Below are 19,579 nucleotides of genomic sequence, written 5' to 3'. Positions count from 1 at the left end.
GATATGGGGTGGCCTGGACGTGCAACAGCCACCAGCCATGGGAGGCACTCAGTGCTGTAGTGTCTGAGGGGCTGGGTTATTTCACAATAAATTTAACCAGTAAAAATTAAATAGCCATGCACGGTTTGTGGCTGCCGTACAGGCCTGCTTTTAGAGGCTAGTATCAAACTCACTGTGAAGACTTTCCTTACACCCACCTAAGAGGGGCAAGGATGAGGCTAAAGCTGGGAGGAACATTCGTCTCAGTCATTAAAAGAGAAGGATGTGGGCGGCCAAGGGAAGACGGGAGACTGACTGCAAAAGGAGTTCTTAACTGGTATAAACAGTAAAAAGCCTAGAGTCAGATATAAGAGATAGAGAGAAGACGGTGCAAACCAAAGCCCCCTTTACCTCACCAGCTTCCCAGGAGAGAAGAGTGAGTCCTGTCTCTTCCTGCTTACAACCTCTCCTCGCTCAGCCATCTCACTTCCTGTCTCTGCCCAGCCATCTCACTTCCTGTCTGTCTATACAGACCTCCAGACCTCTATGGTTGGCTAGTGGCAAGCTCCGTCCTCTGATCTTCAGACAGGCTTTATTTGTTCAAGCAAGCTGTCAGCACAGGAGATCTCAAAAAGTGGAGGGTGGCAGGCACTGACAGGCCATTTTAGTCTCAACTGACTAGACTGAGGGATATCTAGAAACTCCGCAGAGAGCTAGGAAGGGGAGATGAAAGCTTCTGTCCTGACACCCGTTTTCTCTGGTTCTTGGACAGGTTTTCGGCTTCAGACTTGATTTTCCTGGGTCAGAGGTAACTGGTCTTGAGACTGAATCTGCACCTCACCAGATTCTTGCCTCATGGATGTCATTTCAGGTGACATTGGTCGGGGTGTTTATCTCTGACCCAAGATACTCAAGGGGAAGCAGAAAAGTGTGATTGATGTGAGATGTTTGTTTTCAAAACAGGTAACTTTATTGACAGGTCCTGTAATGGAAGTCAGGTCTTAAGGAAAGAAAAAACAAATAGTTCCCTACATAGCCAACATTATGTAACTGAGCAATTAGCAATTGGGATGCCATATTCTCAGTGTAGAGCTGGGCACTGCAGCAAATGTAAAAACAGCGTGAGAGTTGTCTATGCTTAAATCGGGAAATTGAATTACAACCAAGACACTCAGATTGGACAGAGAAAAGTAAAGTCAAACGGAGAAGTCAGAAAAGCCACTAGCCAACTACACAGGACACAGGGCAAAAGAAACACACTGCAAATACTCTGCTCACAACCTTGTGCTGGGATACTGGTTTTTAATTTGCTCAAGGCCTCTCCCCTAAGGTCTAGTTCTGTGTAGCATTTTACAAACCATTAGCAGGACATTGATTTCGGGGAGTCAGATAGCGGAGCATCAGTTGGCTCCTCTGCTCACACTGGCAAGTCGACCTTGCATAACTCAGTGGCTTTCTGGGATGTTCCCACTCGGTGTCCCAGGGATACACTTTGTAAGAGTTGAAGTGTATGGAGAGTGAAATTATCTACCGCACCATTGGATTTCAACAGCAGCAGCCATAGGTCAGAGTGACAGTAACTGGCCTTGAGAGGAACATTTGCAGATTAGGGGAGGGAGGTAGGAGCAAAGACTGGACACAAGGTCAGAGCACAGGGCAAAACACAAAAACAAACCAAAACACTAACACTAACAAATTGACCCATGACCCGTACACCTCCACACCCCCCCACACACACACCACACCACACACATTCCACACAAGCACACACACACACCACACACACACATACCGCAAACACACCACAAACACACAAACACACACACACAAACACACACCACAGAAACACACACACACATACCACAAACACACAAACACACTGCAAACACACACACACCACAAACACACCACACACACACACCATACACACACACACCACACAAACACACACACACCACACACAAACACACACACACACCACACACATACACCATACACACACACACCACAAACACACACACAAACACACACCACACAAACACACACACACACCACAAACACACAAACACACACACACACCACACACACACCACACACATACACCATACACACACACTACACAAACACACAAACACACTGCAAACACACACACACCACAAACACACCACACAAACACACACACACACCACACACACACCACACACATACACCATACACACACACTACACAAACACACACACACAAACACACACCACACAAACACACACACCACAAACACAAACACACCACACACATACACCATACACACACACCACCCACAAAAATGTACAACAAAATTGAAAAAGGGCAGTTTAGTGAAGAAAACAATGAAGAATGATGCTGTGGAATATCCCTTTATTTTGTGTGAAGATGTGTCATTGTGATTGGCTTAATAAAGAGCCTACTGGCCAACAGTTAGGCAGGAAGGCGTTAGGTGGGACTTCCGGGGACAGAAAGACTCTGAGAGAAGAGAGGTGGAGAACCCAGCCAGACTCGGGGAAAACCGCAGGAGCAGTATGGAGAGATGAGGTAAACAAAACTTAGATGAAAATAAATGGGTTTATTTAAGTTGCAGGAGCTACTGGGACAAGCCTAAGCTAAGTCCAAGCTTTCATAACTAACAAGTCTCTGTGTCATTATCTGGGAGAATTGCTACAGAGTGACATTTTCAGTCTTAAAATATATACAGAAAACAAGAGTGTTGTGAGGGTGCATGCCTGTAATCCCAACACCAGGGAGCCTGAAAAATGAAGACCATGAATTTAAGGCCACATGTGCGACATAATGAGAATATACCTCACGTCCTCTCCCCCCCCCCCCATGTGTAAAATGACTTTATAGGAATAGAAAGGAATAGAACGGCATGCAGGAGTGGAAAGGGCTGAATTTAGGTCTGAATCAGTCAGTTAACTTCCCTTTTGCCTTTTGAAAAATAAACATCATGTACCTCATCTACATGCCCAACTGCAAAACATTCAATTCTTTTAACGGTGTGTGCATGCATTGTGTTAGCACTTAGAAGTTGGAGAAATTTGGAGAGATCATCCCTTCTCTCTGAGGGGCTGCCTTGCACACATCTCTGCTGGACATTTTGTAATTGTTTTTTTTTTTTTTTTTTTTTTTTTTTTTTTAACCAGTGACTTGTTGGAGATGAGATAATAAGACTGAATGTTATCACATGACCCAAGTAGCCAAGTATGGCTTATTTGTCTATTAATTTATACCTGGATCCCCATCAAGGTTGAGAAAGCTATGAAGCTGATCCTAGGAATGTGCACAGCATTTTATTGTGTGTATGGAATAATGGAAACTGAGAATTAACTGGATTTGTGGGAACAATTTTTTTTTACTAGCTTAAAACTCGTAAAGCCTGTAGTATATATGTTGGACCCTGAAGCTCTTACATAAGTGGGTTCTTTGTTTCTTTATTGATTCCCCCGAGGGCAGACATTCTGGTTGTCCAGCTGTTCTAACTTATAACACAGGCTGAAGTGTGGAATAGGTTTCTGCCAGCCTAAGCCTGCTAAGAATGGTCATGAGTTCCAGACGACTTTTGAAGTTGAAAACAAGTAACCAGACATGGAAAAACAGACTGTCTTCCAGACACTGATGAAGGGTTACTTACACCAGGCTCTTATCTGGACAAAATGCTTGTAGCTTGCAGATTTTCTAATTAAAGAGAATTTGCCTATATTGGTAGGATCAACTAAATATAATCAAATTACCTTTGTGAAAACTGTACACCTCCGAAGGCGATTCAGTTTTCAAGTCAACAGGCACCTAAATGACTCTGTGAGAAACGTGCCTTGGACGAGTCTCTGAACAGCAGTAGTACAAGCTCTTTGCTGGATGTGTAGTGCTGCTTCTAGACCCGACATGGCCCTCAACCTCCCCAACAGACCCAGTTCAGTTCAGTATTCGACTCAATCTCTAATCACCTATCAATCACCCACCCTTCCTGGGGGGCTCTGAGAGTCACAGACCTGTTGGATAATTTTTTTGCATTACAAAGCCTTTTGCATTACCGAGCCTAACTAAGTGGAAGCATGCTCATCTCTAAATTTATTACACATGCATAGTAAATATTAGAACACCAATGAGCTGAAATTATTGAATCTGTATTTAAAAGACAGCAGTATTTAAAATTACCTGCCTGATGACAATCTTGGTTAATCACATTGGAAATATGTCTGATTACTTCTTGTTAATTACCACTTATAACCCGAGGGGATAAAAGTCTAGCCATTTCAAGTCAGCTAGTTACTTAATGGCTAATGTCAACCTGATACTTATAATATTCACAATTTTCAACTAGGCAGTTAGCTTTATGGACTTCTATACAGTGGATCATTCTAGACCCATGGGGAAGGGGTTTGTTGACATCTCCATGGTGGGCATGGACAGAGAATGAACAAAGATACAGAAGCAATCTTGCCAACATCTGGGTGTGTGGGGACCAGTGTCCTTCATCTGAAATACTACCTTTTGGGGATTCCAGCGAATGACATTGAGTGGTCACATTTCCTAAGAGATAGGAGTGCCAGATGGTTATATATCCATTAATAGGATTCTAGAAGTTTCTCTTTATCTTTCCTATATTCATCTTCATTTTTTAGTTCACCAGCTTGAACTGGTTTCATGAAAATAATTTGTTTTTTAATTTAAATATTTTATATTGTGGATTTTCACATGTAAGTACCATATTTACACAATTCCCATGCCTCTCCCTCCCAAGTTAAATTCTTCCCATGTCTCTCTTCTCAATTTCATGACTTCCTTAATCATGCTCTCTCTTTCTCTCTCTCTCTCTTACACACACACACACACACACACACACACACACACACACACACACACACACACAACCTTCTTGGGCCAGTTAGCATGCATGGCACAATATGAATTCTCAATAAACATTTGCTGAGTAAATGAGTTCTAAAAACTTTCACTCAGACAAACAGACTGCTGTAGTAAATTTTCTGGTTCATTTAAAAGCAACTTCAGAATCAAATCAATAAGCATATGTGATGGGCATCTGTGGTATTTCCCTTTATTTCTAGGCTAGAGGTCACAGTGTGGAAGGTGGGTGGGGACATCTCCTTGATGGACATCTTGGAACGAGACTGACAGAAATCAAAGCCCATGAAAGACCAATATATTCTTAAAAGTAAAAAACAGCAAATGGAAAGGGAAAAAGATTGGTGGTGCTGGGGAATGACTGAAAATTAAAAAAATGTAAAACTCAATAATCAATACCAACTAACCTTACTGAAGACACTTGGAAAGAGGCTTGCTGCCTTGGTCTTCTGTTGGCAATATCAGACCGACCAACCAATGTCAATTGCGTCTTCTAACTACTACTACTTCTCCTCCTCCTCCTTCTCCTCCTCCTCTTCTTCTTTCTCCTTCCTCCTCCTCCTTCTTGAAGAGAACCCTAGGGAAGATCCTATTCCCACATGCTGCAGTTGTTCACAGAGGCAATATTTCCCATGGATTCCCTGCGCCATAATTGTCTTACAAGTGCCACACACCCACTCACAAGGCCAGCTGATAAATCTACTCCTTCATACTCCCTAACCCACAGGTCAGTTCGAAGGCATCCATCACAGTTCGTGTGTTGGGCACCCAATCATCCATAGGACAGCACAGCAGGTGGGTCCTAGAGAGCTGTGATGAAGGCCCTAGCCCAGCCCTCATTACCAAAGGCCATCATCCTGGGTGCAGAACCGCTGTAAAGATGAACATGGCTCCAGGTACCCTTCTGCTTTCTGTTTTTGTTTTCAGCCATGGGAAGGCCTTTGCCACGTGCCAGTATGGACCATGCTCTTGGATGCCTCACTCTCAGAAACTGGTAAAGAAATACCTGTGGCTTCTGAATTATCCAGTCTGTGTTCTTCTGGCTGATATAGATGGGGGCCTGGCGAACACATCCTTTCCCCTCCAAACTTTGAACATATGGTGTTGAGCCTCTGTTAGTTAATAACTCTCTTGATACCTTCCTCTATTGAAAGGTCTTATAGATACCAGAATTTCACAATGTAAAGAGGCGTCTGCATTCCAGAAAGTCCCATGTGTGTTCCACTCATTTGCTCTTAGCCGACGTGCAAGGATTGCAGTTCAATCTGCCCCAAAACTTCTGGGTTTAACCTGGAATTGTTAGTACTCTGCTCTTCATGAATGAATTTGCTTTGATGCCTGGCTTCCTACATCAAAGGGAACAGAATCTAATTTCAAGGTGAAGGGAAGAGGAAAGCGATGGGCGGTCCTCTACAGCAAAACAGCACAAAGCAAGTGGTTTGATCTCAGGAAACAACCATTTGGAGAGAAGTTAACTCCGTGTTTTAAATCATCATTTCTCACACCGTCTCCTTCCCCTTTCCATCCCTATTTCTGTGGCTCTCCTACCTCACTCCACAGCCCTTCCCCTGTCCATAAAGAAACAGAGACTCAGTAGTACTGCCCCTCCATCCATCATGGTCATCAAGAGAAGAATGCCTGGTGTCACTATGCACAGCTTTCTGCTCTACTATTACCCTTTTCTTTATGAGTTGTGTCTTGACTGCCATCTGGGTGACCCTGGGTTGCATAGGCATCCTTCTGGGACAATCAGCTCCGACAGCAGGGTTGTATCTGACTGGTCACTGGATCAAAATCCCTCATCCTTCTGGAGAGAGTATGTGACACAAAGCCTTGGAGACAGATGATTTTATTGAGAAATGTAAATGCTGATCACCAATTAAGCGAATGATTCAGTCACCAAATTGATTTGTTTATGTGTTAAGTTTGAGTTGAACAATGATTATTTGGTCTTTACCACAATATTTTAAGGGGTTAATTGGCCCTAATTTTCTACACCAACTGGAAACTGAAGGATTAAGAGAAATGGAATCTGAGGGCACATAACATGAATAGACTTTTGAAAAAGGATTTCTTCTTAATATATTATTCATTAATAAATGTATTCATAGGAAGGATAAATTTATAAGGATGCTGAATATTCAAGAATCTATTAACAAACATGTTCTTCATGCATATATTTATAAGAAAAGAGGCTTTAAAAAGAATAAATTTATAAGAGTATATTCTCATAGAACATATTCTCAAATATTAAGAATACATTCACAGGAACATTTCACATGCAAAATAATAGTTGCCAATGCCCTCTAGGAGTTGCATCAACAAATGAAGAATTTCCTAAGAGGATATGGAACAAAAATGTCAAGTGAATGAATGTGAAAAATTGGTTATTGGATGGAAGGTTAAGATAGAGTTTGAGATCAAGCAAATATTTCAAGGTGCAGGACCCCACTCAACCCAGGCCTTTCTCCTCAGTCCAAGTATCCTTACCGAACTTTAATGACCTTACCTCTGACTCAGAGGATTGGGGAAACTCTAGACAAAGCTGAGTTGTCTTTAAATCCCAGCAAGTTTGAAAGTCATCGTTTGGCAAGAAAGAGATAGCATTACTTGGAAGCCCATGGTATCATGGAGTCCATCTCTGGGGCTGCCATTCTGGGAGAGTCTTTTGATGTGTGGGCTATATGAGGTCAGGTAACTGATCTGTGGGTTATATAACATCAGGTGACTAATCCAAGAGGGGAGGTGTGTAGAAATTGTTAAGGATAGGCGTATTTTTGAGTGTGCTAGTGTTGTTGTAAGTGAGAAATTTATTTTCCAAAAGTTATCTGAAATTACAGCCACACTGAGAAGCCCATGTGAGAAGACCTGAGCTCCTTTAGGGTTCTTTCTAATGATCTCATTTCTAGCATCACGATGTGGACTTGTGCTGTGTTGTATGAATGGTCCTGTGTGGGGAACTCTGATAACATAGAAGCTTCTATTTCTTGGAGTACTGTTGACAACGTTACTGTTTTCTTGTTGTCTCAAAGGCAGATAATAGGTGAGAATTGGGAGGAGAGACTATATATAAGTGGTAGCCCTCACACCTGTGGTTTTCTGGATACTGTGTCACACATCACACCATGTTGGGAATCCTCTTGGATTCAGACCATTCTGGAGAGTACAGGCAGGTGTGTGTGGATGGAGGAAAAGATGCCTTGGATGGAAGGAACTTACAGTCTTCTCTAGTAAGTTTATTCCACTGCCAACGTAAAGAAATAGTTGTCATTTTGCAGACATCCATTCCACTTTTAAATACCAACATCTTATACACGTAAGATGTTCCTGACCCTTACACACATGCACACGTTCTCCAAACCAAAATGAAATTCAGATTACCCATGTAGGCACTATTTCCCACTTTGCAGAGTGTTACATCCATCTAGGTGGTTAGAAAGCTGGGATATAAGTTTGATTGTCTTGCCTCATTCATTAACACAGCATGTAGCTGTATGTGCACTTGAAGCCAGACGTTACCTTCAACACAGGGAGTCAGTAACGACCATGACTGTCCTAGGCTGTCCACACCTCTTCTAAAGAGACTGGAAGAGTTCAACATGTAGGAATACCACTGAAGAATGCCGTATACTGGAAAAGGACCTGCTATTGCTGTGGCACACCTGCAGCGAAGGTATCAAGGAAAACTACTGAGGTGCTAAGCTCAGCTGTGAAAACGTACAGTGGTGGAGAGTGCCCACCAATAAGAGCACGGGGGACTTTGGAGAAAGGAGTCCAGTCTACATCTAGCACGACGTAGCAAAGAGACATCAAATCTAGCAAGAGGCATCAAAGAGAAAGGACAGAGGGTGTGAACGAGGCTGGATTACTGAGTACCTGTAGAACACGGGGCCTACGGGGAATCGCATGTGGAGAATTGACTGTACCTCTCCTTATACCCCAGCGGTGGTGTGCTGGTAGAATTTACACCACAGAACTAGGCATACTCAGCTGAAGTACCTTTACTTGAAGGCTTGGTTAATTACTTTAACAGTGGCATTTTTTTTTCAGGTAGAGAGATATGCAGAGATTGGGGAATCTATCTATCCCTGATCACACTGTCTTCCAGAAACAAATAGTTCAACCCCAATTCTGTTTATGGCATCTGTTCTATTCTGGGCATTACTGATTGTTCTGTAGGATCTGAGCCCCAAGTCTCAGGTCTTTTATAAAATGAGCAATTATAAGGTCTGTATTAATTAAAAAGCTTACAACTTAGTCTCCACACACTATTAATATCTTAACTGTTTCCCTAAAGAACATAGCAGTCAAAACCAGCAAGTTTCTCTGCTGGGCAATGCATGCAACTACTTCTGTTTATTCACAGTTGAGAAAAAACAGACCCCAGACTATAGGCACTGGCTATGACCACACATCCAGTAAGACAGGGAGAGGCTGTTTTTCACATGTCTACTAACATTTAAAATATATTAAAACTTTAACAGGCGAAGCAGGAATTTTTATTGCATGTGGACATGTACAAAAGAAGAGAGAAACAAAACGTCCCAGAAACAAATTTATATCACCTGATAGTATGTTAAATTTACGTTTAGTTAAGCGTTTAAAGAACACAGTATATATGCTTTCGAGTTTCGTTCCTAAAGTTAGAGAAATTCGCTAAGCAGCGTCAGCTTTGTTAAACTCGGAACATTGCTAATGTATTCATAATAATGTATTAATGCTCCCTTCTCATGCCTTCCCTTTCATTCCCGTCCCTAAAGGTAGTTGTAGTTGTTGCTATGAAAAAAAAAAAAAGAGAGCAGAAACAGTTGTAGACTTGGGGTTGTCGTTTTTCATAATTATGAAGCGGTCTGTTCACAACTCCAATCTCAGACACACTCAATTCTCAAATATGACCGAGGTCTATCAGATGAGGGAGTAGTTCATTCTCAAGTTTGTTTCATCAGAGTGGTAACAGGAGGGATCACACACAGCTAGGTCTTTCGCCGATGCCACTGTTAAGACAAACCCCCGAGTCTGCCCTGATGGCAGATCCTCATGAATGTTTCATCTGCTCCCTGAAGTGCCCAGCGACTCTTCTGCTACTTCTAGGCACAGCCCTTGGAGTAGGCTTCAGGACACCTAGGCACCGTAACCAAGGCATGTTGAAAGGAATAAAAATGCAGATTATGGAAACAATTAGCACTTTTTAAAGGGATGCACACTTTCCTGAGTTAGGGGCGCGGGAACCCCGTGAGTCTTCTTGAATGCACTAGGCTCTCATCTCTTGGACTCACGGCACCCGGATGATAGATGTGAGCTGTGCTCAGATGTGTTTCTGGTGAACACATTAATGATGCATTAATGAATTGATTTTCTGATGTTTTACCACTCGAGACACTTAATGCTTGCAGAATGGAAAGTGGCTTATTATTTTAATTTTTTATAGAGGGTAGAGGAGAGACATATGGACAGTTTCTTCAGTCTGTTTGTTGCAGTAAAGTTACCACCAAATCCCACACTTGGACCTAACTGTCTGAGTCACTGGCTTTTAATCATTTTTCAAAGTTCACTGACACCTAAACCAGACTCTTTAAAGGGTCCAGGTATGCCCATGGGGCTATTAAATTCAAATGGGTGGCTGACAATCTTGTTTCCAACAGCACAAGCCCCCAGTACCGGTGGGTATGGAGGAGCACGTTTATCTCCTGGGTTCTTGGCCCATGGCGACATCATCTTCAGTAATGTCCTGGGAGTTCCTGAACATCAGGATAGAATTGTAAATCTTCAGGGCTGGACCCAGCTTGATTTTCATCACTTTGACGATGTCTGCCTGGGTCAGAAGCAAGAAGGCTTTGCCGTCTATCTGCTGCAAATAAATAAACAATCGCAAACACAATTACTCCACACTGGAGCCTCTTTATCTACCAGTAACAGTTCCTGGGTACAGGGTGTGGCATTGAATCCGTATGCCCCGTCCCCCCACATTTGACTCAAGTCAGGTCAACTTCATTGTGCTCATAGAATAAAGGAGCCAAATTAAATTAGACGGTTCCCATGTTGTTAAATATAAACTCAACACATTAATTTACCCAAGCACAGATTTCCATTGTTATGTTTCAACAATTTTGGCTCTGAATGTTCCAAGAGCTTTAAAAGGACCACCAAGTAAATCTCCAGAGTGCAAGGCCACATCATGTGTAGGCTCTGTCTGGTGTTACTATAGTTATGGGGCACTGGGAACAACCTTATGTTGCAACAGCAGAGGGAAATTGTAGTCTAGCTGCAGGGTTGGTTATTACACAACACAATCCCCCAAAACACGTTTCAATGAAGCATTCCATCATCTGGGAAACTTCACAAACCATTAAGCAGTAATATGCATCATGACAACAGAGATCTCCTAGTTTTTAAAAATAAGTCTGTGTGAGCACAAGTTTGAAATATCAGAAACCTTGTGTTATCATATGGCTCAGAATGTAGAGGCAGTTGCTGCTAAGTCCGATGACCTGAGTTTAATCTCTGGAATCCATGGTGGAGGGTTCTGACAGAATTGACGCCCAACATTGTCTTCTGACATGTATGCTGCAGCACGTGTCCACACTGACACACATACACACCATACACACATAGTGATACTAAAACATTAGAAACCTTTACCCTCAATCTCAAAAGAAGTTATCTTTGGCTATCACAACAATGTCCGGTCTTAATTTTACCCCTTTAGATTTCCAATAATTTCAAGTTTCCTTTCTGTAAAAAGAAATGCTAAACCGAAAAAAATGCCATAACCGTTTCATTTATTAACTTTTAGGCACATTTAAAAACAATGTTGGAATGACTGTTGGCTCCAGTCCAAACTGTGGAGTGATGGATGGATTAATGACATTCATTGTGGCAATCATATGCATATGGTGCTTGTATACATGCATATCAAATCACCAAACTCAATCCTCATGATAGTTAATTGTTTTTTTTTTTTTTTTAAGTTAGGAAAGCATGTGGCTACATGATATGTGACAGCTTTCTTGAGGCATGTGATAATGAAAAGTCATCGTGCAGACTGCTGGTCTACCTTCTTGGAGGTCTAGGGACCTCAGAGCTTGAGTCTGTGGACTGCATGGGGGTCCTGTCTCTACATGATATACCGTCTCATGTAGTTGGTGAGGTCAGCTGACTCTTGGCTGCAGAACCAGCAACATAGATGAAAGGGTTTTCTATGGCAATCCTTTTGCGAACCAGTACCACTCATGCAAACCTGCTCAACTCAGCTCTGACAGCCTCTTACAGTCAACGGCTCCATGGCGGAGGTGACCCCTGTGAAGTAATGGTGAAGTACCTGGGGTTCTTCGGTAGGCTCTTGAACACTTATAAAAGCTCAAAAATCTTTGGATACCTCTAAGGATTATTGTCTGATGAAGACACAGCCACTTAGAGAATAAAATGCTTCTGTGGGGACACAATTCTTATTCTCTGAGGCAGGAGTGAGGCATGACACCTCTTTCCCTCCCGTGACTTGGGTTTGGCACCAGCATTTTCAGGCAAAAGCCAGTGACCAAATTCACAGTTGTCATAAGAACAAGACAGTGATGATGGGGAAGACAACAGGGACACACACGGAGATGCAGGAACCTATAATCTACTATATGTGTAGATTATATAATCTACTATATGTGATTCGCTCTGCTGATGACAACGTAAGGTAGATGAGTAAACATGGCATTCAGGAACAAAGATGTCCCCAGTGTCGCATAGCTTCTCAGAAGCAAATCTGGGGTCCCAGGCAGTGCCTAGTGGACCCCAGAGGAGATGCTCTGCCCTATATTGCTGTCCTAGCTGGTGCACTTTGAAGGTCCCATCCCATAAGTCTGTGTGTAGATGGGGAGGAGCAAGAGGGTTTCAGCGATTTGCCTGGAGAGTTCTGAACATATCAAGCTCAAACTCTCCGAGCAAGGGATTTACATTGATCGCACAAATAGCCTCGCAGACAAACTAGGTCTTCGGCATTGCTAAACGAAGGGAGTGGGCTATGTGCAAGCCTGAGTTAGGGGCTCCCAAGTTGTGTTGCACCCCAGTGGAACCACAAAAACATTGAGCTTTGTTGGATGCTACCAAAAGCTGCAGGACTCCGAGGGCCTCAGGACAGAGGACTTCAAGAAGACACCCCTCAAATCTTGTGTGTTCCGAACTCAAAGGGCAGACAGGGATGCCATGCTGTGAACATTCCCTAGGATGCAAGTTTCCTGAAGCACCTGGAGGCCAACAGTGGAAGCTGCAGAACCATCTGCGAGGAGAGCCTAGGACACTGCCCCTTTCCCTCTGCACCCGCAGAATCTTCTGAGAGCCTAGGACACTGTATCTTGCCCTCTGCGCCTGGCCTTCCTGAGGATGGCCTCGAAGGTAACCCTCCTTTACAGACAGTGTTCTGAGGACAAAGCACCTCTGTGAGAAGATCTGCACAGTGCAGGTTCGGAGCAGTCATGTGATAGATACCTACCATCATTGTTTTACCATCTACAGTAGACTTGGTATTTTCTGTAGCCCCTGGGACCATGGATTCTAGCTTTTGAAAAATGCTAAGCATACTGATTTCCAAAGTACAGCCACTTTGGAAATCAGTATGGTAGTTTCTCAGAAAATTGGGAATCAGTCCGCCTCAAGACACAGCAGTACCAACCTGGGCATATACCCAAAAGATGTACAATCATACCACAGGGACATTTGCTCAGATATATTCATAGCAGCATTGTTGGTAACAGCCAGAACCTAGAAACAACCTACAAGCCCCTCAACTGGGCCGAGAAGTACAGAAATACATCTAATTTTTCCATTTATTACCTCGTTCTTGAAGCACTTGGCATGTTCTTCACAGCCCAGAAGAGATTGTACAAACTCAGCCACCTACAACACAGGATGAGAAGCTGAATTTTAAAACATGCACCTGAAATAATTCAACGGCTGGAGTAACTCAAGGTGTGAACAAAATATATTTCAAGTCCCAGCACTTGAAATTTAAATAGTAACCATAAAATCACGTTGCCATTTTGTTTTAGCTCATTGGGTGTGTCCTACCCCGAGTGTCTTCTCTATCCATTTGTCACCAGGCTGGCCTACACTGGGTGTGTTAATACGGGGACAGCGATGAGCTACATGGGGCTCTGGCACTGGAAAGACTTCTGATAAGTGTTTTCCCAGATCATGTGGGGCTGGTGGCCTTGGAGAGTGGTTATCATGGGGCCATCGGGGTGGTAGGAACACCTTGCTTTCAGGTGCTCCTAAAGAGCAAGTTCCTCCTTTAGAAATCACTGGGGCTCTAGCACACCTTACCTAGTACCTGGAAACCATGGAAACGCCATAAGTCCTGCTGAACTAGATTCCCACATAAATGATAGTAAAAGCCTAGAGAGGCTTAACAAATTAATAGTCCTACTTGGCCAATTAGCAGCAGAGAATTTGGGACTCTGGCTGCCTTTTCCCAAATCCTGAGTTCTGGAAATATCTTTTCAACTTGACTCCCCTCTTACCCGATGACTCATTTCCCTCTATACACACACACATACACACACACACATACACACACAAACACACACACACACACAAACACATACAGACACAGAACATAGAAACATACAAGTACATACACAGGCAAGCATGAACGCACACACACACACACACACACACACACACACACACACACCCTGACACACAGTCCAATTTCCTTGTAGTGAAGGGCCTTGGAGACCTGACTTATGGTACAGAAAGCCACCGAGTGTCCCCAGCAGACACTGTCTGTTGGATGTGATGATGGCATGCAGGCTCTGGGTAAGTGGCTGTTGATGATGACTCTGGGTGTTTGACAGGACCTAACAGGGCTGCAGCACGGTCTGGCCTCACGTTAGGGTTGGAGTGTGTGGATAGTTGGGGGTTAGGATCTTAGGAATTTGGTTTGTTTTCCCTTGCTATCTCCTGATTTGACTTTGTGGAGAGCTCCTGCCTGTCCGTTCCATGAGAAGGGGACAATCTGGAGACAGTAAACAGCTCAGGTCTTTAGACTAACTGCGCCCACCTTCCTAGAGCCCCGAGAGCACTTAATCCAAGTCTCTCCAGAAATCAGGGGACCCTGCTCACCTCAGGACAGAAATGGACACCAGGAATTGGGATGCCTGCTTTTAGAACTCAGAATAGTGAGGACCATCACCCGGAAGATACGCCTGTGCTCTCCTGGCCACATTTAGTCTGTGGGGGCACTTGGCATGCACTTGGCATCTGCCCTACTCACCCTGGTGTGAAAGGTCTAGCTCAGCAGAGCTAATTTAGGATTTCATCATTCTAAGATGCAAGGGAGTTTGTCAATTTTAGGAAACTTCCCTAAGCAGCCAGCAGGTTGCCATGCACAGACTTCCAGTTGTGGGAGGTCTTCGGTGCCAGTGTGAGCAGAGTCTGCTCAGGGGTCCACTGAATTAACGCCCCGTGCTCCCATAGGGAGTGGAAGCTTGGTCAGTTCGCAGACCCGAGAATGGTGGCTTTTCCTGCATGGATAGGAAGCGTGGAGCATATGTCGGGAATCTACAGGGAGTTGATGAAAGCTCCACAAGGCCACCAATCAGGTCACTGATGGGAAACCAGGGCAGGTGACAGTAGTTGTAGCAGTGACAGTAGCTGAGCCTCCACAGCCCAGAACATTGACAGGTCTGAGTCCTTCCCCAGGCTTACTCTTTTGTCAGAAGATATTCAGCATGACTGTGTTTGAGGGCCTTGTGTTGGGCAGTCCTCTGAACAGGACTGAAGTACTGCTGAGTCTCAGGATCCATTCACAGAGAGAGGGGGAGGAGGGGAATGTCATGTAAGGCACCGCTTGCCTGGCGCCATACTACACGGTCACACGTGTGACCTTCTGTAGGAGCCAGGCGAAGGCTCTTGGATGGAAACACTGGAGATCAGGGGAACTCAGGGAGAGATCCGGGAGAAAAGGCTCCTTCCATGTGCACAGTATTTATTTCCTGGGATTAAAATTCTTGACAGTCGTGTAGATTCCCAGGAGCCAGTCCAGAAACAGGACGAGTGTGAGCAGTGAGGGTCACCGAAGGCAAATGGGGAAAAGCAGAAGGTGCTGTGGTCTCTGGGGATGGGTTTGTGCTTCTAGCCGCAGGCAGCGGGGGGGGGGGTTGACCTGAAATCCAGGCTCTCAGCCTGGCCACACATCACCCTCTCCTGCAGAGCTTGCAGCCTGACTGAAACATGGGCTCCAGCCACAGAGATTACAAATGAATGGAGCTGGGCCGGGTCCACAAGCACTGGGCATTTATGTTCAGAACTCAGAAAGAATGCTTCTGTGTGGTGAGAGCTGGTACCACAAGGCAAGGGAGAGCAGGAGAGGTGGGCCTTCTGTGCCCGGACTCCTGAGGCCGCCTTCCGGGGCAGGCCATCAGCCACAGCCTAAAGGGAAGCAGGAAGGTCTGCAGATCCGGTGCTGAAGGAGACGGTGCTGAAGGAGACAGTGCAGAAGCCCAATCCCCACAACTAGACAGACCGAGAATGGGGAAAGGAAGCCAAGCCATGCACGGGGTTTCTCAGTCCCACCACCATGGACTCCTTGGGACTGCTTCTCTATATTGTGGGGCATTTGCTCACACCCCCGGCTTCTACCTTCCCTAGCTGTGAAGAGCAATGTTGCTTTCCAGCTGTGACACCCAAAAGGTGTTCCCATAGGCTGTCAAAGGCCCCCTGGGCATAGGTCTGCCGCTGGAGTGACTCTTCCATGGGGAGCACCACTGAATACCCCGGGACTCTCCTGACAAGCTGCAGCAGTTGGTCAAGGACATGATCTTCCTCCTTGTGCCAAGAGCTGCTCACGTCAGGATGGTGGGGAGTTGCTCTTATCGCTTACACATGCCACGGAGCCCCCTCCTCCAGCCTTACAAGGACTCCCTATTCATAGTTGGCCAAGAGCTCCCCACCAACTGCAAAGGTAACCAGGGTTCTGATAGGAATAAATAACACAGGGCACCAAAGCATGGACAGAACAGAGCGTGCGCTGCCGAGGGCGACAGCATTTATTCCAGTGCCATTGTCGCATTCCCTTGGGGCCTGGGCTCCCCACCTTAGCTCTCTGTATACAGCAGGGCATCTCTGCCTTCTCGGCATCACCACATGCCTCCAGTGCTCTGCTGTTTGGAAAGGTCCCAGGCTTTGTTTTACTTTTCTTCTCAGAGGTAAAGAGCGGTGCCATGAACTCTACTGAGGAAGAAGAAGTTTTTATCCAGATCTTGAAAATATCCCAAAGCCCTGCTCGGTGTTATTACTACTTACTTTCCCTCGAAGTAAGTTGTATTTTGCATTTTGACACACAACTTAACTAATGTAAGATTTATTTCTTACATACCTCGGAGTGATAATACTGATGGGCTTTCTTTCCACTCTGCCTTTCAAAGACCCGTTCTCCTACAAATGTGTCATGAGCTGAGGACAACCACTGACTGTGAGCGAGCTCTCTGAAGGGAGGGACCGCTACAGTTTGCTACCCCCCCTCAAGTGACAGCTAGGAGGTGGGTCTAGCTCTCAAAGTAACAAGCCCCCCCCCCGTTGAAACACTGTGGGGACCCACGGCTGTCTCTGGAGAACACCCATGCTGTAGGAAGCTGTGACGTAGACTCTGGGTACACCCCTGGTTTGGGGGCTGCTCTGTGAGCCTGTACTGTTTGCCATGAGTCTGGGGGTGTCAGAGTGGGTGCAGGAACTGACAGGTATCCATTTCCCGTGCTTTTGGGAGGACGCTGTTCTGTGCCCCGACCCCGGGCTTTGTTTTGGAAGGGCTCCGAGGAAGTTAATAATTGTAGGCATGAGACAGCAGTCTGGGGAGACTAAAGGAGAGCGATGACTCTGCCTGGGTTTCCCCGTCAGCCTTCGACTTCACCCAGCACACGTCCCCCATGACCTACTTTCCCTGGCTTCCTCTCTGGCACTTGGCATGCCTCCCTTCTGCAGTGGGCTGCGTCTTCCTTCTTCCCGAACAGTGGTACCCCTCTCTTGCTGAGCCTGGAGATGTGAACTCGGTCGTGTTGCCTGGAAATCCACCGGGGACTGTGTTTCCATTCTGACTCTCTTGAACAATTTTTTTCCCCCAGCAAAGTTTATCCCCTCCCCCTCACCTTTTTTTTTTTTTTTTTTTTTTTTTTTTTTTAAGGATCCTATTGCAGAAGGCTGCTATGCTTAGCTAGCGCAATGCTGGGTTTTGCAAGAACACTGCCTCCCAGCCTCCCGAGCAAAGCCTGCTTTTGGAGTGTCTGCCATCCTTTATAGTTAATGAACATTTACGAACACTGGGCTGAGAGCAGGATAATCTATATGTAGTACTTGAAGCTGCGTCTCAGAGCGCAAGAGGTAAAAGTACCTACGTGTGAGCCACACGAAACTGAGCCGAGCCTTGGCTCTACTGTGTGTGAGGAGGGCAGGACGGGTCATTCATTCATTCATTCATTCATTCATTCATTCATTCACCACACAGACATTGGCCAAACACTTACTCTGTGTACAAAACTTTACTATATATATATATATATATATATATATATATATATATATATATATATGAATGACATTTTGGTCCTTATCCTTATAAGCTTGTACTCTTATGCAGACTATGTGCCTGGCCCAGAGTGAGAAGCACGCTCCCACAGAAGATAACATAATGTGTCCTCAGACCCACACCTCTAATGTGGCGTTGCAAAGCAATAACATTTGTGACATGTGATACATTGCCATGTGGTTCTTGCCTTTCACTTCATAGTCACTGAATCTACTTCCCAGCATCCCCATGCTTTGCAAACAGTGCTGTGAGAGAGACAGCCATGGCGACGAAGGAGAAAAAGCCAGTTCCCAGCTTTGTGGAGAGGGACAAAGGGCCTGAGCTGGCTCCGTCCGCTTCACGGGCAGCATTTTGTGGAGCAGAGGCCTCCCTCCCAGGCCAGGATAGAGACAAAGGGAATATTCTTTCTCTCCGGCTTCTGCTCTCCGGCTTCTGCTATAGACACCCCATGCTAGATCTCACTGAATGGCACTTAACACAGGGTGCCTGAGTTCATTGCAGCACACCTTGTCCCTGGCGGGGACCCCCCTCTAACATGCCCACTGCTAACAAAGCCCGGGTCAGACCTGGGCCGCCTTTTCAAACAAATCCCCCTCGGTTATCATTCTTGCTGTGTCCGGAGCATCCTCACATCCAGTTGGTATCGGCAGCCCTGTAATGGTACTCACCGAATGCCTCTACTCCCCCCCCCCCGGCAGGTCTCTTCAGAACTGCCTTATTTTCAAAGACAAAGAACGTGCCACAAAACCCACATTTTTTAATCCATCAAAGATCATTCTTGAGGGTCTGTTTCCGTGTTGGGGACAGGGGAGTAAGTCTCAAGTGCATCGTAGCGGATGTCAAAGCTGGGCTTTGGGAGCGATGGGAAGGGCATCTCTAGATAGAAAAGCACAGTCACAGGGCGTCAGAAAGAACCAGGGGCAGGGGCACTTGATACGAGATACCTGGCTTCCCTGTGGCCTTTTCAGTAACCTGAAGGCCCTAATGCGTCCCCCTGCAGTAAGAGGCTGAGAATGCATGTATTCCATGATAGAGAATTCAGGGACTGGAATATGGCCTTAGAAAGGCCATATCCGGTCACCCTGTTGCTACACCAGCCCTTCTTCTGACAGCACCTCCATTCTCCACTCCTTCTAGATG

At 45.2% G+C, this 19,579-nt stretch overlaps 1 protein-coding gene across 1 annotated transcript in view; it reads right to left on the bottom strand.

The window, feature by feature from the left end:
• Window positions 1–10,555: 10,555 nt before the first annotated feature.
• The window catches only part of L3mbtl4 (L3MBTL histone methyl-lysine binding protein 4), a 317,660-nt gene continuing 308,636 nt past the window's right edge, over window positions 10,556–19,579 (bottom strand). The window contains exons 14-15 of the mRNA XM_051190683.1: window positions 13,693–13,755; window positions 10,556–10,723 (exon numbers count right to left, since the gene is read on the bottom strand). Of these exons, the coding sequence (XP_051046640.1) occupies window positions 10,556–10,723; window positions 13,693–13,755 (231 nt within the window). The remainder of the gene's footprint in view (window positions 10,724–13,692; window positions 13,756–19,579) is intronic.

Source organism: Phodopus roborovskii, unplaced genomic scaffold, assembly GCF_943737965.1.
Source record: "Phodopus roborovskii unplaced genomic scaffold, PHOROB, whole genome shotgun sequence".
NCBI lineage: Eukaryota > Metazoa > Chordata > Mammalia > Rodentia > Cricetidae > Phodopus > Phodopus roborovskii.
Note: the sequence above shows the minus strand (reverse complement) of the source record. Positions and strands in the feature narration are given on the sequence as shown.